This window comes from Equus caballus, chromosome 18 (assembly GCF_041296265.1).
Source record: "Equus caballus isolate H_3958 breed thoroughbred chromosome 18, TB-T2T, whole genome shotgun sequence".
Taxonomy (NCBI): Eukaryota; Metazoa; Chordata; class Mammalia; order Perissodactyla; family Equidae; genus Equus; species Equus caballus.
Window position 1 is genome coordinate 49624394 of NC_091701.1, and position 24323 is coordinate 49648716.

At 38.2% G+C, this 24323-nt stretch overlaps 1 protein-coding gene across 1 annotated transcript in view; it reads right to left on the minus strand.

The window, feature by feature from the left end:
- Nucleotides 1–24323, minus strand: part of LRP2 (LDL receptor related protein 2) — a 197623-nt gene that overhangs the window by 109858 nt on the left and 63442 nt on the right. The window contains exons 10-19 of the mRNA XM_005601570.4: nt 23311–23439; nt 21463–21632; nt 19966–20189; nt 18352–18558; nt 14786–14988; nt 12930–13070; nt 11016–11219; nt 4491–4683; nt 2460–2585; nt 1472–1602 (exon numbers count right to left, since the gene is read on the minus strand). Of these exons, the coding sequence (XP_005601627.2) occupies nt 1472–1602; nt 2460–2585; nt 4491–4683; nt 11016–11219; nt 12930–13070; nt 14786–14988; nt 18352–18558; nt 19966–20189; nt 21463–21632; nt 23311–23439 (1728 nt within the window). The remainder of the gene's footprint in view (nt 1–1471; nt 1603–2459; nt 2586–4490; nt 4684–11015; nt 11220–12929; nt 13071–14785; nt 14989–18351; nt 18559–19965; nt 20190–21462; nt 21633–23310; nt 23440–24323) is intronic.

The following is a 24323-nucleotide window of genomic DNA, read 5'->3' on the forward strand; positions in this document are numbered from 1 at the left end:
AAAAGGGAGTGAATGAATTGGGGGAGGGGGATGAGTATAATTGACTCATCAAAAATCTCACAAGAGCATTTTTAAAATATTTTAAAATACCATGCACTCCTCCACAGATAAACAGAGAGCGGGATGAAATATGCACTATATTTACTAGCTATTCATTCCACACTATAAGCGTGTGAGAAAGTCTTTGATTTATAGTTAGTATCTAGTTTTTTAAAGCACTATGCTAATTATTCAGGGTAGGAGGTCTCAACCAGGGACACAACTATCACATGCACAGAGCCTTTGATGGATCACAAAATGGCAGCCCTCTAACTGGATTAACTATGGTTTGTCAAGGAGAACTGGGGTGGATTTCAGCCTCCCCTCATCCTCTTGGCCTGGCACTTTTATGCAGTGCACAAGCTATACAATCATTCACAGACACCCTGTTTTCAAGAATAAACAAACCACCTGTTTCATGGTGCCAGACTACATTCTTAATTCCAGTAACTCCACTGACAACAGCACGCTTACACTCAAGAGGGGAGTTGAGAGAAGGAAAACTGATATATTGGTGTGACGGTTGTTGCTGTAGTTTCCCAGAATTCCATGCTCCCAGCAATCTTTACTAGTAGCATTAAATTATTTGGAAAGGTTGATGAAAAAACAACTACATCTTGCTAGTCTTCATAAGCCATATCCTAACATTTCTATATAACAAAGATGATGTCAGTTACCCGACATTGTGACTAAAAAGTTTCAGAGACATCCAGTGAGTATAGAGTTGATGAATATGTATAATAGTTTTTCCACAAGGATTCTAACTAGGTTCTTGCAAACATCAGAGAACAAAACTCTGGGGCTGGCCAATGGCATAGTAGTTAAGTTCACATGCTCTGCTTCAGCAGCCCAGGGTCCACAGGTTTGGATCCCGGGTGCAGACCTAGCACTGCTTGTCAAGCCACGCTGTGGTGGCATCCCACATAAAATAGAGTAAGATTGGCACAGATGTTAGCTCAGCGACAATCTTCCTCAAGCAAAGAGAGGAGGATTGGCAAAAGATGTTAGCTGAGGGCCAATCTTCCTCACAAAAAAAAAAAAAGTTACAATAGTTACTGGAAACAGCTCTTGCTGTTTTATTCTTGAAAATGATGAAGGCAGTAACTTACTATTTCTTCCTGTGATATTTATATAACAGAAAATTTGGCATGTTCAATTGTATAATATGTGTAATCTACAAAGTACTATACCCATATAAGTTATTGATATTATTATTTAAAAATGTCTAAAACAAAAAAAATATTCTAATGGTCAAATATTCAGTCAACAAACCAAATGTTTTGCCTATACATAATAGCACCGTTTTAATTTTTTGTCTTCTAAAGTGACCAGCTTTTCTGGAATTGTGAGATTGCCAAATGAGGATGAATCTTTACTGTTACAACTTGCAAAGTATAAAAACAACACACACTTTTATTGCTTCAAAACATACCTTGAAAGACAGTAAGTCCAAATGGATGTGCCATCTGCGGTATATGGCCCAGGGCTCTTCTTTCTGAACCATCAAAGGTGCTGTGCTCAATTTTATCAAAAAAGGCATCTACCCAGTACAATCGTAAAGCACTAAAGTAATAAAATAGGGATCTGTTATTCAGAAACTAGCAAATTACCATTTACACTGAGGGCATTCAAAAAACAGTATGTTCAATGACACTTATTAAACAATGTTTTTAAAACTTAAATTATACTCATGAAAAAGTTTAAAGTTTGATGATCCCCCCCAGAAAGATATAGCTACTTTCAAGAAGTAATTTTCAATTAATTGTCTTAGAAAACTCGAAATGTTACCTTCAAGTTAGGAATTTTATTTTTCTCCCTATTAAATGAACATGTTCAGAATAATAGATAGTAATCTATGTTTAAAAAGTTAAATATATTTCTTCCTTTTATCTATCCTATAAACTACAAGGTTATTTACCCCGTTACCTTTTCCTATATTCCTAGATAGATAATCAATTTCTCGAGAACAATATCTTATACTTCAAAAATTCTCCCAGAGTGCACATAGACAACTATACATTTGTTGGTTAATTGACAAGGGCTTTCTATCCTCAACATGCCCCATGTAAAAATGACACATAACCTGCACTTCACCAATCCCTAGCCTACTTCTACTGGAGTTTGGGTCTTGCCTCCTCCATCTTGACCTTCCACGAGGTCCTACCATTCTACTTCTTCTAGCAATTTCCTCAGAATGTTCATGAATCCATTAGTTTTCATCCCAGTGGAAGCTAGCCAACCATGTTTGTGTTCTTTGTGTTCTTGTATCATTCTACATCCTTCTCCCATTGCCAACCAACAATGTAAAAATATCTGAAGGCAAGCAGTACCAGTTTCCTCACTCCTTCCTATTTCCACATATTGCCTCATGTCTTCCACAGTAAGTGGGAACTCAGCAATTTGGGATGATTCCTACTTACCCCCAATCAATGGCCAACCCATTGGGCCATCCAAGAGTAGTATTTACTATAGGTACAACGTTAGATCCATCACTCCAGGCTCTCAGAATTTTAGCAGGACGGTACCAATCAGAAAAGAATATATACCTAGAAAAAGAGGTAATAAATCAAAGATGTTAACACTGAGACAAACAACACGACTCAGAGAGGTTTAGCACAAACACAGATTCTCCAGAGACTTGCTGGAACTAATTTCATTTTCTGTATATGTTATTGGGCTTATACAGGAGAAAAAAAACCTGCTTATTAAGGAGATTTAGTGTACAACTGACATAATTTTTATTTATTTATTTTTTTGTGTGAGGAAGATTGGCCCTGAGCTAAGATCTGTTGCCAATCTTCCTCTATTTTGCACATGGGATGCCACCACAGCATGGCTTGATGAGTGGTGTGCAGGTCCGTGCCCAGGATCCAACCTGTGAACCTGGGGCCACCCAAGTGGAGCGCAAGAATTTAACCACTGGGCAGGCCCTGATATAATTTTTAACTAAAAGTTCAGTTATCAACATATAACCAAAGCAATAAATACAAATGCCATTAAAATGGGCATCCAAACCACAGGACCATCGTGTTGAACTTAGGACCTAAAACTATTGTCATCAAGTAGATTCATTAAAAAGACTCAGTTCAGGTTACATTTTAAATACTCCATGTTGTTCAAAGGAAATAATAAACTGTGAACAAGGAAACAGATTTTAATCCCTCTCTTTTTCTCTGGATCCACCAGATTGCTCTTTATTCATCTTCCACAAGGAGCTGAAAAATTTGCACTCAGCTTTACATCTTTGATGAAGAATGCATCCAAATCAACATAACTCTTAAACAATATCTTACCCGAGACATCTTTTTTATTCTGAGGAGTGACAAAAAGATAAGTCTAGGAAGAAAAAAAACTTCTCTTTCATATAAGCCTTAGGAACTAAAATTAGTCTTTTCCAAAAGGTAACTTTCTGAAATGTGACTTCATATTACTTTAAATGAAGGAGTCATTAGGAAACGAATTTTATGGCTTTTTAAAACCAAATCCCAAAGATTTAGCTTAAGATAAATTCATTAGAAAATCAACTATTTAACTGTCTATAGGGCAATAAAATTTCCTATCAATAATATCGTCAGTTTTAAAATGTTTCTTATATTATTTCACAAGGAGAAAAATAAAATATAAAATAAACACTCCAGAGGTAGCACACAGAGTTGTTAGACACACAGGCTTTGCAGTCAGACAGGCCCGGAATTCGAATACTAACTGTTGTTTAATAGCTGTGTGTCCTTGGGCAAGTTACTTTATCTCTCTGAGCCTCAGATTCATTATCTCTAAAACAGGTATTATATATACCTGGGTCACAAACTAACTTTTGGATTAGATGAGATTATATCTGTAAAGTGCTTACTATGTGTCCTCAGTGAATTGTTTTAGTGAATTACCAGTCATCTTTTTTTAATTACTATTCCATTCAAATACAACTACCTAGCTCAGACTTGTTCTAAATAAACATATTAGCTATTAAACATATTTAAATAAGGAAGGTAAGAACCTGAAAGGAACAGTGTGAACCATTCTGTCTCTTCTTGTCCAACGCTACCAATTATGGAACAGTTAAACAGAAAACTTTGTCTATGGTCTGAAAGACTTTTTATTCTGAAAACTACTGAACAAATTTGCTAAGCTTTATATCAACGTATTAAATCAAGGAAAGAATCTGAGTCTCTCCTGACAATTCTGCTGCATATTCATTCCTTCCCCACTGAATCTGTAGCACATGCTTTGGTCCTCTGCGATTGTGGAAAAAACCACACCCAGTGAAGACAGGGAAAGCTGAAACTAAGGAGAAAATTTTTTTTGAAGGAGAGAAAGTGGTTACTCAATCTTATGCTAAAGGGATAAAATTTAAGGTGATTTCAATTTGTGTAGTTCAATCTTCTATTTGCTGAACTTGCCAAATCCCTACGGCATTACTTTTCAATAATTTTAAAAGACGTGAACATACTCACCCAGCAATAGGATGAACCACGATTGATCGTGGGTTATTTACATTCTTGATTATTTCACGTCTCGATTTATCAGCCAGCCTCATGACACTGACACTCTTGTAGGAAGCCTCTGTCCAATAAAGATTCTTTGAAATCCAGTCAAAACTCAAACTTTCGACACCTTCCACCATGGACGCTGTGACAACTTCTCTTCCTATGAGTTAAAATATGGACACGGTTTAAACTCAGCTCACTTTATGAGACATACATTTTCCTGATACTACATATTTACATTTTGTGTCAGAATTAGAGCATATTTCATTAATACATGTGGAATTCTTTAAAAAATAAAACAACTGTAAACTGCTCAGCAACAACATCAGATAAACTTAGAATCTATCCATCCCCGCCAAAGTTTGGATCTCAAAGAATAGATATGATGCTGATAAATAGAACCAGGAGTGGTATGGCCTGGATTTACTCCCTTGTTCAACCTTCCAGAAAAAATTCTTATTGCAGAACATCTGAAGAAAAGATACCTGAGTTCACATACTCACAAACACCACCCACAGACAGCCCTGATAAGCTGACACCGCCAGGTACGACTAGGGGGTAGCTCTGAGCTCTGAGCTATTACGCCCAACCCTCTCAGCAGTCTTTCAGAGCCACAAAGTTGCCAAGTTTGGAAAAGACCAGCAAAGATGCTAGAAAGAAAATCAGAACTGGTACAGGAGAAAAAAAGATTACTTTCCTCGTTCTGAAATTTTTATGCCTTTTCGCCTCTTTTTTCTTTTTTCACTAAAGAAAATCTGAATCAGAGTATACAATCACACCTCTTTCTTTTGAAGTAAGAAAAACAATCCTAGTACTTTTTCCAGTCATTTATTCAGCAGATTGTAAAAATAAAGTCCTCTGTGTGCTGGATATCATACTAGATATTTAGGAAACATAACATTGCTAATAGTATTAACAATAATAGCTTATATTGAGCCCTTACTATGAGCCAGAAACTGGCCCAAGTACTTTCCATGGATTCGTCCATCCCCATGACAGCTCAACAAGTAGGTACTATTATCCTTATTTTACAGAGGAGGAAACTGAGTCATAGAGAGGTGAAGCATCTTGAAAGAAGTGTGGACACTGCCTTCAAGGTATTTATAATGAAGTAGGAAAAAGAGGAGGAGGTAATTAGGTCAAGAGTCAAAAATAAAAGAGTAATGGGTGCTGTGATGGAGGTATGCACAGGATGGGATGCGAGCAGATTCCGAATGGAGCATATGGCAAGTTTGAGCTGTGGAGAGGTTTCCCAAAGGAGGTAACAAATTGGGGGCTGTAGGAGAGCAAAGACTTGGAAGTGAGAGCAAGAGAGATTAAGAATTCTACATGTTCCAGAGCTTGGCTGAAGATTAATGAGTTAATGACAGAGGGTAAAAGAGTGGGAGAAGTTCAGGGGACCACTAGATTTCTGGGGGTGACGGGAGGGAGAGGAGGAAGAGGTGAGTGGTCATGCTAAGGCAAGACATCTGTGAGAAATGGTATAAAGGTGTCCATTTAGACATATTGGTTTTGAGGTGGTTGTGGGATATCCAGGTGAGAGATCCAAAAAGCACTTGGCACTATGGGTCTGAACCTCAGAGGGAGAGCTTGGATAGAGATTTTTTTTTTTTTTTTTTGAGGAAAATTAGCCCTGAGCTAACTACTGCCAGTCCTCCTCTTTTTTGCTGAGGAAGCCTGGCCCTGAGATAACATCCGTCCGTGCCCATCTTCCTCTACTTTATATGTGGGATGCCTACCACAGCATGGTGTGCCAAGTGGTGCCATGTCCACTCCCAGGATCCGAACCCGTGAACCCTGGGCCGCCGAGAAGCGAAACATGCGAACTTAACCGCTGCGTCACCAGGCCGGCCCCTGGATGAAGACTTTTATCATCACCTGCAAGAAGCCTTCCCTGATCTTTCCCTCATCCCCCTGGCTGAGAGGAAAACATTCAGGAAACGCTCTAAGTCTCCCCACACTAACATATAATTGCTATATAGATGGTAACCGAAGACATGGAAGGTACAAAATTATGTAGAATAAGAAAAGAGGACAATGTGGAACACTAGAGATGACAGTTATGTACAGGACAGGCAAATAAGAAAAGACCTCTTGGACCGGCCAGGTGGCGCAGCAGTTAAGTGCACACATTCCACTTTGGCAGCCCGGGGTTCACCGGTTCGGATCCCGGGTGCGGACATGGCCCCACTTGGCAAGCCATGCTGTGGTGGGCATCCCACATATAAAGTAGAGGAAGATGGGCACGGATGTTAGCTCAGGGCCAGTCTTCCTCAGCAAAAAGAGGAGTATTGGCAGCAGATGTTAGCTCAGGGCTAATCTTCCTCAAAAAAATAATAAATAAATAAACAAATAATAAAAAAAATAATAAAGTTTCCCTAATACAAATTAAAAAAAATGAAATTTAAAAAAAAAAAAAGAAAAGACCTCCAAGGAACACTAGAAAGAAAGGTTAAGAAATAGAAGGAAATCCAAAGGAGTGTGTTGTTATGGAAGAAAGCATTTAACAAGATGATCAAAGTGCCAAAGATAAGGACTAAAAGTTTATAACAAAGAGATTGGAGGTGACCAGGTGAGAGGTGTTTCATGTGACGTGGGCTGATTGCGTTGAGGTGAGGAATAAGTGAGAATGTGGAAGAAGGGACAGGAAAGTGCTGACCAACCTTTCAAGATGCTTGTCCATGAAATCAAGGAGAGAGGGCTGTAACTAGAGATGGACATGGAACGGAGGGTGGGTTGAATGTCTTTTAGGATGGGAGAGACTTGAGCATATCTGATGGGGAATATTCAGTAGAAATAGAGAAGTAGGAGAACAGAAAGGATAGAGCGAGTTCCCCGAGGAATTTTGACTTTAATTTGGTTTCTGACAACTCATTTTTTGCACAAGTACGCATTGACACAATATTCTCCCTCAAAAAACAGAGCAATGTAATACATTCCTCGCCAAAGCATAGAGTTTACCCACTGACAAGAAGAATTTATTAAAAGGCAACTTGCCCAGCATGTGGACGTGAAATTGACTAAAAGAACACGATGAGAGGGCTGGCCCCGTGGCCAACTGGTTAAGTTCACATGCTCCACTGCAGGCGGCCCAGTGTTTCGTTGGTTTGAATCCTGGGCGCAGACATGGCACTGCTCATCAAGCCACGCTGAGGCGGTGTCCCACATGCCACAACTAGAAGGACCCACAACAAAGAATATACAACTATGTACTGGGGGCTTTGGGGAGAAAAAGGTAAAAAATAAAATCTTTAAAAGAAAAGAAGAACATGATGAGAATTCCAGTTGCCAAAGCAGAAGGAAGCTGACCTGTGGAGGCGCCCACAGGAGACAGCCTGCATGTGGCTTAGAAACCCAATACTGCCTTTTGTGAGAGCGAAGACTGACTGGAGTTCTCCAAGCTCAGTGGACCTAATTCTAGACCTCAGAAAAGATGCACTCTGCAAAACAGCAGCTTGACCACACGTTTATCTCCTCTTCCCTCCAAACTCTATTAAAATGACAGTAAAAGAACAGCAGATGAGAGATTTCCACAAAGTTTGGAAGAGAAAGGGATGAGAAAAGCGGCAACTCTCTGAGGAGAGGGGAAGAGAAAGCTGCAAACTAAGTGCTGACAGAGGGGAGACCCACACCCACACATGCAGAAGCCTCAGCATATTTGCACACAGGCACCAGGCTCTGAAAAAGGCAGGGGCAAGGGACTAAGGGGTTTAGTTAGTTGTTATCAGGAGGGATTAGACTCCCAGGTCCCTCCCAGATCCTGAGCATCCCGGCCACTCCCCTCTATCTCCCTCCTCAAAGAGAGGAGAGATTTTCTTCTCTGGAGGAACTGAAGCAGACTGACTGTGGCCTCAGGACAAAATGCACAACTCAGGGGTAGGATGGACACAGAACTAAGTACAGGGGCATTCTGTGAATACTGATCTGGAGGGTTCTCCCTGTCCTCTGTTCAGCTCCCAGAATACAGACAACCAGCTACTCCCCTCTTATTCCCCACCCCAAGAAGGAGAATGGAAGCATCTATTAAGGAGATGTTGACTATCTCGAGAAAACATTTACTAATACTGACGTTTGGGAGCTCCCCAACAAAAAGGCTGCCTCATCCACTAAAATCCACCAGCTGACGAGATCCATTCATATCTACGGACGTTCAGCTTTTTATAGCTTTGCCCTTAATATCAAACAAGGGCCAGAGAAATTTGAAGAAAGCTTCCTTCATGAAAAAGAAAGTTGAAAACAAACCAAAAGTAAAAAGAAACCCAAAGGAAATGGAAACAGAGGAAGATTAATTTTTTAATGTAATTTATATCTTCATAGAAACAAGAAAAGATATTGAATTTATGAATCAAGAACAGGTTTTATGAAAAAAGAAATAATCATAGAACAAAGAAAGAGCTCTTCAAAATTGAATATATTACAAATAAAATAAAAAATTCAATAGAAAAGCAGAAAACTAAAATGACAAAAAATCTCACAAGAAAGTAGAACAAAATGATAGAGATGAAAACGAGGAAAGAAAAGATAAGAAAAAAATAGGTGATTAATCTAACATTTTACTGTTAAGAATTACAGAGAGAAGAGAAAAAACAGAGGCAAGAAAATCTCCCAGAATAGAAGGACATAAATCTCAAGATTAAAGGGATAACAAAAAGATTCTAAAAGTTTCCAGAAAGGAATGAACACAAAATAACATCAATAGCAACCAAAAAAAAGTCATATACATTGAAATGGTTCTCTGAAGGGCATAGCACTCTCAAAACTGGATACTAGAAGACAGTGGAGCAGTGTCTCCAAATTTCCAGAGTAAAATTACTTTCACCCTATACCCAGCCAAACAGTTAAGATGGAGGGCAAAATAAAAAGACTTTCCGACATTCCAAGACTCAAAAAATACACCCTCCTACTCCTTCTTCTTAAGCCACTATATAATGTGTTTCACCAAAATGAGGAAATAAATCTGGAAAGAGAAATAAACAATGTGCCAGAAAGTGGAGATCCAGCACAGGAAACAGGGAAAGGGAAGTCAAAAGACAAGGGCTGTGCACCAGATCTAGAGAGAAATGAGTCCCAACTGGAGCAGGAGACAGAAGTCTCCAGAGAAGAAACAAATTACAGAGTGTTTGCATTTGATAGATAGATAGATAGACAGGCATTTGATAGATCTGTTGGATCATTTGGGAAAAATATATAATAGCTATATAGAAAACTAAGCAAATGAAGATGGGGCAATTACTAACTCCAGAAGTAAATCAAAAATTACTCAAAAAATGTCATCGCAGAATAGTATTTGGCTTAGCAGTGAACAATATTTATATTTATATTAGGTTAATAATATATACACCTACTATTAATTTAATAAAAAAATTACAGTCTAGCTTTTTAGGGAGAATATGGGGAGAGAAGTTGGAGGAAAGGAATGTCAGAGAGCTAAATCTTTATCTATAACAAGGAAAAAAATGTCTAAAATGACAAATTGAGAAATAGTAATAGAACCAAAGTGTTTAGAAATATGAAGACAAATAATGGAAGAAACAGCTGAAAGAATGGAAGCAATTACCTTGGAGAGCAGGTCTGGGTTGGGGGCAGGGTGGAGCAGAGTAATATGGTTTTGCATTGATAACAGCTAAAATCATAGCTAACATTTACTGAATAGTTACTATTTTCCAGGCATTTTACATGTATTAACTTAAAATTCTCCCAACAACCTTATGAGCTATGTAGTACTTGTATTATTATTCCTATTTTACAGATTTAGGAACTGAGGGATAAAGAAATTAGGTAACTTCCCCAAGATTACAGAACTAGGAAATGGGAGAAGCCACGATTCAAAACTAGGCAGGCTAGCTCCTGAGCTGGACCTCTTAGTTGCTGTGTTATATTGGCTGCCAATATTTTTACAACTGCAGACTAGTCGGTTGTAAAAGGAAAGTACTGGATTATGCCATCATCCAATAAAGTACCCAATGGTAAAGTGTGACTGGCTATAATTTATCTTCCTGTGATGATTATGAAGATTTTAAAGGAATTCCAATCAATTAAAAACTTACAGTAAATGCATATTTACATGTAATTCATGTCTTTTAAAAAATTATTATTCTTCCAAGTCTAGCATTTAGGTATTCCAGCAACCCTAAAGAGAGGTCTTCCATTGGATCAATCTGGCTGCTTGAATATGAGGAACAGGCTCTAGTCAATTAATCCATTAAAGGCTTTCATACACTTGACACTCCTTTTATGGAGTGTTGACTCCTTGTATATGAATATTTGTCATTGTTAAAAACGCACTCTCATTTATAACTTATTTTGAAAATAAAGGAAAAGCATTTGCTTTAACTCAACTCATAAGAAAAGCAATAGATTTCTTTTCTCAATCTAAAAGTATTTAGCAAGCTTAGTAAAGGAGTCTGCTTACGAAGTGAATGCCAAGTTTTACTGAGCAAATTCTTACTATTATTATTGAAAACAGACAAAACATGCAAAAGCCATTCTTACCTGTGCCATCAATCTTTTGTTTAAAAATCATGTCTTTTGATGTATCTGAAAAAAAGATAGTGCTCTCCTGGGCATCAAAATCAATCCCAACAAAGGAAGAAGGATTTCCCGTCATCGGAACCATGACATCCTCCTGGGTGGAGAGGGTGAAGGGGATGCCACGAACAGCCACTTCCGATGAAAAGATCAGGAACTGCTTAACAGCTGGGGGAAAATTACACAGCACAGTCAGCACAGCAGGGTTCTTGCCCTGTTTGAATTCCATCCATAAAGCACATTTGATAATTCTGAAATAGAATTAAATCTGAAATAAATCTGTGGAAAACATAGTTAGAAATAATAGGAGGAAAGATAAACAGTTATGAAGGTGATTCAAGTATTACAATCTTACTTCTTCCTGAGAAGCTTAACCTTAAGACTGATTTATATAAAAGACAGTGTCCATATACTTAATTTCTTTTTTCTTTTTTTAAAGATTGGCACCTGAGCTAACAACTGTTGCCAATCTTGTTTTTTTAATATATTTTTATTTTTTCCCTCTTCTTCTCTCCAAAGTCCCCCAGTACATAGTTGTATATTCTAGTTGTGAGGGCCTCTGGTTGTGCTATGTGGGACGCTGCCTCAGCATGGCTTGTTGAGCGGTGCCATGTCTGCACCCAGGATCCAAACTGGCGAAACCCTGGGCCGCTGAAGTGGGGTGTGCGAACTTAACCACTCAGCCACGGAGCCGGCCCCAATAAACTTAATTTCTAAAGCAGTATTAACTGGACTGCATAGTAATTGCATCAAAATTCTCAAGTTGGATTAACTTTTGTATAGAGATCTATACAGAGAATCCTACTGCAGTTTTTGAAGTATTAAGATCAGTAAAAGAGAAGAATTAACAGCAACCAGTAAATTATTTAGGAAGACATAAAGAAGGGAAAAAAGGAAGGAAACAGGAAAGGAGTGATGTTTAAAATCAAAGAAGGAGACAGTGACAATGTGTCAAAAAGGGAAAGATGAAGGAGTTATACCCAAGACAAAGATAAAAATTGCAGAAGGAGTTTAAAAGTGAAATTATTTGATAACGTAGTGTTAATTTTTTAAGTGAGGGTGATTTTTATCCGAATCTAGGATGACCCACAAAGTTAACAATTCATCTGAGTTAGAATAAGACAATTTACATAGTAAGACAGAAGCAGCCAGAATTTGTCAAAAGTATTAAAAAGGAGAGTTGTCAATGTGAAAATAAGAGAAACAAATATCGTAGGAGTGGATTTCATCAACGGCTGAGGCTGAGGCAATAGCCTACTGATGAGTAGATGTGTAGGCAATCGAAGAGGAACAGGGGAAAAGTTTACGGTAAAGAATGAAACTCAGACCATAGAGGCAGAAATAAAGAGAAAGTCTGAACTGAAAAGAGAAAAACTAGACAAGGAAATGAGCCATGCCAATGCTTAGGAGTTTACTTTGGAGTATAGCAATACAGACAAGTGGGATCGAGATGTAATTATATGACTCAAAGGGCAAAAGTGGCAGTTTAGGAGAGGTCAATAAAAGTGATGGGAAGTGTTTCCTGGTAACATTAAGGCTTACATCTAAAGAGGAAAAGGTAAACACAGCACAAAAAAGAACTCAAAATTAAACTCTATGGAATTTCAAGAACACAGTTGGAAAAGGAGACACAGATTTCAGGAAGGAGACAAAGGGGAAAGGGAGACCAATTAAACAAAGTCCCAAAGGAGAGAAATTTATGTCTTCAAACACACCTCTGTATAAAGGCAGGGAGTGGTGCCTACTGATGAGGGCAGCTAGTGGGCTACCAAAAGCTTATTCCCAGTGAAGAAGCCAGACAGGCAGCTGGCCCCATCCAAGAACAGCACATACCCCTGTGCTGCCCGCCACAAAGTCAGTCCCAAACCAATTCCTTACCAACGCAGTGGCGTTCATCTGCATCCATGTCAAAGCCGAGTGAGCACTTGCAGCGGTAACCCAAACCATCATTATCTGTTCTGTGGCTGAGGACACAGATCTGTTCACAGCCCCCATTGTTATCTCCACATGGATTTCTAACTGGAGGAAAAAATGAACACGGTTCAATCTCAATTAGAAATGTTTAATCATCTAAGACGTGAAGCCACTTTGAGCCCTGTAGGGGTAATAGAATAATGGGTTTGAAACTCAGAGACATCATTACCAGTTGTTACTGTATAGGTCCACATCTGGCTGCACTGGCTCTCCCAATTTCATTGCAGCTCTCCCATCTACTCTCAAACTGGTGGTGGCAAAAAATAAGATGCCCACAACTGGATAATTTGGGGGGTTCCTTTTCCCCATAAATTATGCCAGACTCTGTCTGCTAACCTCAGTGATTAGAAAATAACCGAAAAACACTTTAGTGCTATTTTACCATTCGTAAGGTATAATAATTAATTATAACTCACTGGATGCTTACTATGCAAGTAAGCCAAATTATAATCAGTGACTCTAAGAGGTAAGTAATATTATCTCAATTTTGCAGAAGAGGAAACCCAGTCTCCTAAAAAGGAGACAACTTGCCCAACATTATTCAGCGGCTAAACAGCTAAACTAGGATTCAGATGCCACTCTGATTCCAAAACCCTACGTCTGCAATACAAACCAGTTTATACTTCCAAAAACCACCCTTGAAGCAGGGACCTCAGGAAACTCACTGGATACAAGGCTGCCACAGCCAAAAACGTTATATCCACTTTTGAAATTGTCTTCTTAGCCTTTGACTTACTCTTTTTTGTTTGTTTTTGTTTTTGCGGAAGATCAGCCGTGTAAAATAGTATTTTTACCTTCTCAGGTGGACTGATTTTGGGAAACAACAGCCAGATGTCATTCTCAGATAAATAATAGAAATAATTTGGATGATAAAATTGGGCAATATTTTTGGTCAAGGGCAGATGTGGATTTAGTAGCTCATGAACTGACTATTCCAAATAGAGATTTCCAAAATGTTTTCAGATACAGTATTCATTTTCGGATACAGTATGTTTCCCAAGGATGACTACGTTGAAGGATATTCATCTGAACGTATCAGTTCTAGTGGTTGGGTTTTTTTTCTTGAAAAGTCAACCTAATTACTCTATCGTTTTTCTACATCCTAAAGTCACACCCATCACTTAACATGACAGTTTTAAAGTGAAATCTGTCTTTCTCTGAATTACTGTTCACTAACAGTAAGCTTTCTACCAACATAGTCTAGTTTGCTGTATTTCTTTGATGCACAAGCAAATACAGAAAAGAGCCATACACAGTCCAGATAGTCATACAAACCAATAACAGGTGCCATACATATACAACAGAGATGAAGAAAAACATGGCTATGACACTACCTAAAATGAGCACTTAGGCATGTCATTTTCTTCTGGGCCTCAGTTTCCTCAACTATATTACAGGGTTGAATTAGGAGATTTTTTTCCCAGTAGAATGAGGATAGGTGCTTTGGTCTGGTTTCTTTGCCGTTCTAAACTTAGCATCTAGACAGGTTGGCACATCACAGATGCCAATAAATATCTGGTAAATACGTCTCTAAGTGCCCTGAAGATTTGGTATTTTAACTCTGAAATACATCAACTTCTCCAGAACGCCCATGATCTCCAGAGCCAATTTCAGAGGGTTTAACCCTCTAGATAATTCATCATACATTGGAGAATGCCACCAGATCTCATGAGATCTGTCATCACTAACTTCCTTAACTTTGAGAAAAGCTTTCGACCAAGGCCAGCACCAAGTAGGGTTTCCACTGCTCTGGGGCATACCATAGGGCTGCCTGAGAGGATGGTAAACGGTCACTCCAAAGGGCCTCAGGGAAGTCCGGTAGTAGGTTTCTGGGTTGGTCTCCGTGAACTTGTTTGCCTTCATTACAGCCATCTTTGTCCAATCGGTAAAGAACACATTGTCTTCAAACAAGCTTATTCCGAAGGGATGAGGAACAAGTGAGCCTCCATGAACTACTGTCTTCCTGTTACAAAAGATAAACAATATACAAATTTTTGCTTTACTTTAATTAAAGGTGGAATTTGTTCAAGTAAATGCCTGAAGAGGTAAGTAACTTCTTATTACAAACATAAAATATATAGAATACATTATAAGATGCAGGTATATTTTTATCTACATTTGATAAGAGGATTTTCATGTTGTCTCTTGGAAAAGATCCTTGAAACCTAAATTCCAGTCCCAGTCCTAGATTTTTTTGAAAATTACTGTCTCGCCTACTCCTCATTCTTTTCAGGTTCCCCAACATACAAAAGGGCTAAGGTGTGACATCTCATTTTGAAATCCATAGGCGAAAGAATGTAACAAGGGAGTGGCAGTCTGGTGGAAGATGGCTCCAACACTTACCTCACACTGAACCACTGAGTATTTCTCAACAATTAGGGAGCAGGACAGTGAGTGATAGAGTTCAACCCACAGCAAACACACAGACCTATTCCCAACGTCACTCTAGGGAGAGCAAAAAGCAGTGCTACACCACTATGGCTCTGCTTGATAAAATCGTCAAGCACCAACCCAATTACAAAATGGGCAGGGGACATGAACAGACATTTCTCCAAAGAAGATATACGGATGGCCAATAGACACATGAAAAGATGCTCATCATCACTAATCATCAGGGAAATGCAAATCAAAACTACACTAAGATATCACCTTACACCTGTTAGAATGGCAAAAATATCCAAAACCAAGAGTGACAAATGTTGGAGAGGCTGTGGAGAAGAAGGAACCCTCATACACTGTTGGTGGGAATGCAAACTGGTGCATCCACTATGGAAAACAGTATGGAGATTTCTCAAAAAGTTAAGAATAGAAATACCTTACGACCCAGCCATCCCACTACTGGGTATCTATCCTAAGAACCTGAAATCAGCACTTCCAAAAGTCCCATGCACCCCTATGTTCATCGCAGCATTATTCACAATAGCCAAGTCATGGAACCAACCTAAGTGCCCAGCAACTGATGATTGGATAAAGAAGATATGGTACATATATACAATGGAATACTACTTAGCCGTAAAAAAGGACAAAGTCGTCCCATTCACAACAACATGGATAGACCTTGAGGGTATTATGTTGAGTGAAATAAGCCAGACAGAGAAAGACGAACTCTGTATGACTCCACTCATAGGTGGTAATTAACATACGGACAAAGAGAACTGATCGGTGGTTACCAGGGGAAATGGGGGTGGGGGGAGGGCACTAGGGGTGAAGTGGTGTACCTACAACATGACTAATAATGATGTACAACTGTAATTTCACAAGGTTGTTAACTATCATAACCTTAATTTAAAAAAAAAAATCATCAAGCAAGCACAGCAGTCAAGTGCTCACGTTCTGCTGTGGCGGCCCAGGATTCGTCGGTTCTGATCCTGGGTGCGGACATGGCACCACTTTGCATGCCATGCTGTGGTAGGCGTCCCATGTATAAAGTAGAGGAAGATGGGCATGGATGTTAGCTCAGGGCCAGTCTTCCTCAGCAAAAAGAGGAGGATTGGCAGCAGTTAGCTCAGGGCTAATCTTCCTTAAAATAATTAATTAATTAATTAATTAAATAAAGGGGGCTGGCCCTGTGGCCAAGTGGTCAAGTTCACATGCTCTGCTGCAGTGACCCAGGGTTTCGCCAGTTCAAATCCTGGGTGTGGACGTGGTACCACTCATAAAGCCATGCTGAGGCAGCGTCCCACATGCCACAACTAGAAGGACCCACAAATGAAAATACACAACTATGTACTGGGGGACTTGAGGGAGAAAAAGGAAAAAGAAAATCTTTAAAAAAAAAATCGCCAAGTGATCATACTTGTAGTGGTGGCACAGAGTGCCCAGAGTTGCTTAAACAGAAGAAAACAGAAGTAGAAGGTGCTAAGCAGGGAGAAGAAGTCAACTGTGACTGCCATGACGACATCTACATAAACAATAGGCCACATGAAAAAAGTGAGGTGGAGCATGGTTCATAAGACAAAATTCATTTTTTTCTTTTGGTATAATAGAAAGACCTCAAAGAAAAATCTTAGTAGCCCCTGAAAACTAAAAAATACAATAGATCTGTAAGCTCTAAGAAAATACTTGAAGATACTAAAGCTTGAAACACACTAACGGTGAAAAAAACAAACAAACCTAAGGTGGCAAGTTAGCACACAATTTGACACTCAATAATGACATGGTACATTAAGATTAGAGAATGGTTTTCATTTTCAGTTAGCAAATTCCAGAACCCTGAATGCCGCCTGCTGCAAAGCAAGAGGCAATGACTTTATTTCAGCTATAATCATGAGCTTTAATATCTCTGACGTTTCTTCACAGCCAGCGAACCACTCACAGACTTTCCGAAATTCCATTTGTTTTTATCTTTTACATCCTACTTGAACTTTAGCATAAAAATATTTACACTATGTAATACAATGCCAAAACACCTGTGAAAGAGAAAAACATCCAGGCATTTATTTTCATTAAATTAATTCATATTCTCACTATGGGAACCAGTTTCAGTGGTAAAAAGTCATAGTCTTAATACCCAATCACTTCATTTAACCGAGGAGTGATTGTTATAAGAATATTGGGAGAAAGTTAAAAAGCTAAAAGAACGTGTTCTTTGGAAATGAACCATAAGGGATCCAGAGAAAAACAGAATCAGAAGTGAATGAAAATATGTGAATCATCTGGGAGTGGGGAAGGGGTTGGAGAATCTAAATCAAAGAACAAATGCTCTAGGTAATATTAATGAGTGTTATTATGGAACACAAGAAAAGTTAACAGAACTCAGAGCAGGTCACTTCACACACACATTAGGGCAAAAGTCATTCAATCTATAATGTCAACCAACAAAGCACCACTTTAATTCTGGTCCTTCGGTATCCCTCTCCGTAAATTTTATGTACTTTCCCTTAAATTATAAAGTTATAAAAAAAATACTTCTGGGGGCCAGCCTAGTGGCATAGCAGTTAAGTTTGCACATTCTGGTTCAGCGGCCTGGGGTTCACCGGTTCGGATCCCTGGTGTGGACCTACATATGCACTGCTTGTCGAGCCATGCTGTGGCAGGCGTCCCACATACAAAAAAGTAGAGAAGATGGGCACGGGTGTTAGCTCAGAACTAATCTTTCTCAAAAAAAAAAAAAAAAAATACTTCTGGGGCTAGCCTCTTGGCGAAGTAGTGCTTCACTTCCGTGGCCTGGGGTTCGCACAGCATCCCACATACAAGAACTAGAATGACCTAAATCTAGGATATACAGCTATGTACTGCGGCTTTGGGGAGAAAAAAGAAGAGGAAAATTGGCAACAGACGTTAGCCCCACCAATCTTCCTCACCAAAAAAAAGAAATACTTCTTACCTTTGAATCCCATCATAAGTAACAGTCTCAATGTAATCAAAACGGCAGTCAACCCAGTAAACACGCTTTGATACCATATCCAGAGTTATCCCAGCAGGCCATCCCAGCTTCGTTTTTACCAAGTCTTTACGGTTGGTGCCATCCATGAAAGCCCTTTCCACCTTAGGTCCCCCAGAAAGGCTCTCCCAATCTGAGAAAAATAAATAACTACAAAAGAAAAACAAAAGACAAAAGAGTCAGTTTTTCACAAGTTTACCTAGAAAATATTTTTTTAGATTGTGTGTTTGGATCAATGGAAATTTCCTCCAGTTCATTAGAGAACCATGGGGTATAAAAAAACAGAGAAATGAAAAAGTATTAAAAATCAGAGAGTGTGAGGGCCAATCATGAGAGTCAACAATTCCAAATAGCAACTATTAAAATGTACTAATATGGCAGCCTAAAAATTCATATCTACCTTCTTAACTTTCTCCCCTGTTCCTTGGCTCTGTCGTTTGCTTCTCTTTTTTACACCCAGGAAAACTTAACAAATACATTTTAAAACAAGCTACCAAGCCATCTCCCTCCTTAACTCCCTCATTCTAAGGCACTGTCTGGAGAACATAACCATCATTTTCAAAGATGGGCAGCTGATATCATGAAATAGAAATGAATAATCCCCATTCACCAATACTTAAATAGCCTCAGGTACATCCAATAGTCCTAAGACCCAACTGTGAAAATCTAGGAGAAAGCTGGTCTTCTGTAACTCTTCTCAAATGTGGAAATCAGGAAAATTTGAATTTACACCTGGAGAAAAGTTAGCATTATCAATCATGTTGGGTTGATTCACTCTGAACAACTCGTAATGAGGTATTAGCATTGACATCTCAATCCCAGTCTATAAAAAGAAATCGCTAAAAAGGATAGTTCCAATCTTCTTTCCCCTCTTTAAAAAACTTTACAGCTAATTTATGTTAGAGTAATCATCTTAATAATGGTGAAACAGAAGTAATGTTTAGTTGTAACAATATTATTAGATTGAGTCAGAACACAGAGTCCAATCTCTCAGCCAGGCAAATCTGGCAAACGCTAAGAATAAAATTCATATCCCAAAACACCACATATTCTTATACACCCATAGGTGTGTTTGGATTATATATCCTCAAATGGGATTATATTTAGCCAACTCCTTTAAGCGTCTGTGAATAGAGACATAAAATAAACATGAGTTCCAGGGGCCAGCCCAGCAGTGCAGTGGTTAAGTTCACACGTTCCGCTTCGGCGGGCCAGGGTTCACCAGTTCAGATCCCAGGTGTCGATCTACACATCACTTGTCAAGCTGTGCTGTGGCAGACGTCCCACATATAAAGTAGAGGAAAATGGGCACGGATATTAGCTCAGGGCCAGCCTTCCTCAGCAAAAAAAGAGAGGAAGATTTGTGGCAGACATTAGCTCAGGGCTAATCTTCCTCAAAAAAAAAAAGAAAGAAAAAATAAATAAACATGAGTTCCAGAGTATAGATCCTAAAAGAAATCAGGATTAACCTTCAATTAATCCCGTTGATGTTTTATGTATAAGGGGAGAGATAAAACTCCAAAAATACTGGAATCAGTATGTTTTCACATCACTTACCCAACAGTTGGGTCCAGGGCAATTCCTCTAGGATGCCCCAAGTTTTCAGTGATAAGGATAACCCGCTGGCTTCCATCCAAATTTACCATTTCTATGCAGTTGACCCTGGTCTCCACCAAATAAAGTTTATTATTAACCCAGTCCACAGCTAGATTCTCTGGATCATCGACAGAAACGTTAAGAACTTCTTGGATATGTAAACCATTAACGTCAACTGAGAAAACCTGAAAGAAAAACAAAAATGTTATACTTAAGCATAACTAACTGGGGCACTGTTTTCTTATGCTTCATTCAGTGTACCTATCTGTGCTGTATAAATCAGTCATCTGGACTAAAAAAAGAATTTCACTAAAGATTTGCTCTTTTTACATCTTGGGTTACTGGGAAAAAATGTTTCTTTAAAAGCATGTTAGGCAAATATAAAAAATTAGCTTTAAAAAAAGCCTGTAGTTTTAATTCTTAGTATTATCTAAAGTTTAATTTTAAAATGTGGATTTTTTTGGTGAAGGAGGTGGTGGTGGTTTGTTTTGATTTTTAGCTGTAATTAAATCAGAATTGCTGGGGCCAGCTCTGTGACCAAGTGGTTAAGTTTGCACGCTCCACTTCACTAGGCCAGGGTTTTGCTGGTTCGGATCCTGGGCGCAGACATGGCACTACTCGTCAGGCCACGTTGAGGCAGCGTCCCACATGCCACAACTAGAAGGACCCACAAGTAAAATATACAACTATGTACTGAGGGATTTGGGAAGAAAAAGCAGAAAAAAAAAAAGAAGAAGATTGGCAATAGTTGTTAGCTCAGGTGCCAATCTTTAAAAAAAAAAAATCACAATTGCTAATAATACAAACTCTCAATTTTTAAAAATTTTATGCATTATCACTTAACTGAATTAGAATTTTATCATGGTACAAGGAAATGCAAAAGGAAGAAATAAAACTCCATAACTGCTTAGGAGTCTCCAAAATGTGTTTTAAAAATCTCCATTGCATTACTCAAAGTCAAAATTAAATCCATCACACTTTCCAAATAAGACAGCATAATGAAATTTTGGCTGTTAAACAAAATACTGTCAATATTTGTTATCCAATCCTCAATTATGGTTCCACTTAGAAGATGCAGGTAAAATCTGATTTTTATCATCCAGGAAAGCAAAGTACTTTTTACATTTAAATGATCAAGTTTCAAAAATTACTAGCAAATATCTATCCAGTTTTGAAGGAATGTCTACTATTTCTTTTAATTAGGCTTTTGGACTCCATTTCGAATAAAATTAACATTTACTCAAGGCTAATCCATATAATAGACTGCTTTGTTTAATAGGGCACATGTAATAGTATAGCATGGAAAAGGTGCTGATTAACATACAATATCTCAAGGGCCTTTTTTGTTAGAAAACAAAGGAACTTTCCCCTCTACTCCCCCCAAAATGGAAAGCTATCAACACTTTGTGCTTGGGGTTCTATCAGCTCCCAAGCTACACTACTGAAATTTCTATTTACCTTATCTTGCACGGTGTCAGTCCAAAAGACTCTGTGCAGGTGATAGTGAAAATCCACACCCACAGCCACTCCATGATTTTGAGACTGTACTAGCATCTCAAAGGTCCTTCCATGAATATCACCAATTAGCAAATCCCGACCATTGGAGAAGATAACGGAGGCCTCCCCAGCTAAAGGTGAAGAAGGAAGGTATTATCACTCCTTCAAGTGAACAAAGATGATGAAATAGCTTATAGCTGATACACTTTCTGCTTTTTCAAATACTTCTTTCTATGTTTTCTTATTTGATTCTAAAATAAACTTCTGAGGCAGACATATAGCTGCCATTCTACTCATTTTACAGGTGGCCAAATTGATGCCCAAAGATTCTGAATGACGTAGCCAAAATCACAGTAACTTAGGAACAGAGTCTGCCAAGAATTAAGTGTCCTGACTGCTAGTCCAATGCACTTTCAATGGCACCGAGGAGAATATATCAGGTATTTTCAAGAATCTTGATGATATGGGCACCTTATCCAAGAGGCAATTTTATATTGTGTAAAACACAGATCACACTTTAAGGATTACTGGGAAATAAGTCTGGGAAAAACATCGCAATGGTGGATCCAAATCTGCTATACATATATAGTTACAAGCACACAAAATGAATAAGATTATTCATCACAGTCTTGTTTGCAATAGCAAAAGATAAGAAATGATATTAAAGTCCAACAGTAAGGGACTACTTAAATAAATTATATACACCCAAAAAATGGAATACTATGCCACTAAAAAAATAAAAAGAATGAGGAAGAGCTCTCTGCATTGACACAGACAGCTCTTGAAAATACACTATGTAACATTAGCAAGATGCAGAACTATGTGTATAGTTTACTACCATATATGTAAAAAAGAGTTGAATAATTGTATATTCTTATTTATGCATTTAACAACTGCTAGAATTGAAATAAACCATGATTACCCAAGGGAGAGGGGAAACGGAAACTGGGCAGAGACAGAGGGAGACATTTCACTATGTATCTTCTTGTCACTTAAAATTTTGAATATATGTATTATCTATTCAAAGATCAATAAATTTAATTGTTAAAAATCAGCTGTACCTAAAAGTTAGTACACAGCAAATCAGGTATTTCCACACGAAAACAACTAGAAAATGAGCCATTCATCAACCAGTGATCAGATAAGTTTCAGAAGGCCAGCAAAAGCACTTCAAAATCAAGTGTGCAAAAAACAATTGGAAAAAGGAATAAACTTGAGACCTTCTTACCCAGAAATGAATGGTGAGAAAAATGCTTTGGGGGGGCCCATCTTTTTTCACATATTTTCTCCATGACTTTTCTCTACTACAGTATTCTCAGATTAATTCCACAAAGCATCCCAGAATGAGGGCATTCTCACAAATTGTAACACAAATTTAGTAGGTCCATTTTGAACCATCCCTAAACTTTGCATAAATGATGCCAAAATTATTTCTATCGATTCTTGTCACCTATGTTTACGGTAGGCAAATTAATTAAAAGTTAAATACCCAAATAGGTCAAATTAGGCATAACATTTATTCCATGATTAAATGTGGTAGATGACAAAATAGCCCAGGCCCAAAGTGAACAAGCAACCAATAAAAGAAAACTATTAATAATGGTCATCATTAATACACATATTGGTCCCTAATAAAGCATAAAATTAACGTTGACCCATTCTTCCAGCAGCAGGTGCTCCTCCTGATTTGTTATGATAAAACCCTGCTATCTGCATAAATGCTGATATTTCTTTTATTATCTGCTATGGAAGGAGAATATTAGTCAGAAGCTTACAATTCAGAGATACAAGGGTCATTAATTTACTCACAAGAAGTGTTAGCTTTGCAATGCCGCTGATGCTCCAAGATATAGCCTTCTGCACAATGGCACTGGTGATGGCCAACTCGGTCTTCACACATCTGGTCACAAATTCCCCATATCTCGCAATCATCAAAATCTGCCCCATGGAAAAAAAAAATAACTGTAATCATGTTTACCAGCATTTCTTGAGCACTCTCTGAAAAAAATCTTGGACAAGCTGCACAGGAATATGGTGATGCCCATGTCTAAACAAGCACAGATTCTAAGCATACAATAAAAAATTCAGAACAGGCATCTTCACACCAGGAAAACCTAAGAGCACTTAAGCAGCTTTATAAAAATCGACATGAGGGATAACTTTAAAGAAGATGCACAAAACGGCTTCAATTCATAGCCCTGTGGTATTGCATCTCATTTATTACTGTTGATTTACAACAGATCTGAATTTTCGTGTAAACACTTCCCTCTAAAACTGTGCTTTCCCATACGGTAGCCACTAGCCCTCTGTGGCTTCTTAGATTTATATTTATATTAACTAAAATGAAATAAAATTAATAATTCAATTTCTCAGTCACATTTGCCACGTTTCAAGTACTCAATTGCCACATATGATTAGTGGTTACCATACTGGAGAGGGCAGAGACAGAACATTTCCATCACTGCAGAAAGTTCTGTTGGATAGTGCTACTTCAGAATAAAGTAGGACCTGCCAGAAGACACAAATCTGTGACGACAAGAAAGTATTTGGGAAGATCTATTTACCCAGCTGCCTTTCCTCTGATGTCAAAAAGTCATAACCAAAATTAAATTAAAATTATTTTTAAGACATGAAAAATGTCTTCTCTTCTGCTTATTCATTCACTTATTACTCATTCATTTAATGTGTTTATTCAAAGTCCAATACATTCAATACAATTGATGTATAAATAATACAATACTGGGAGAAAAGAACAACATAAGATATAGTCTTTCTTAAAGATTGTAAAGTTTAAGAGGTACAGAAATTGTCTTATCCTTGGT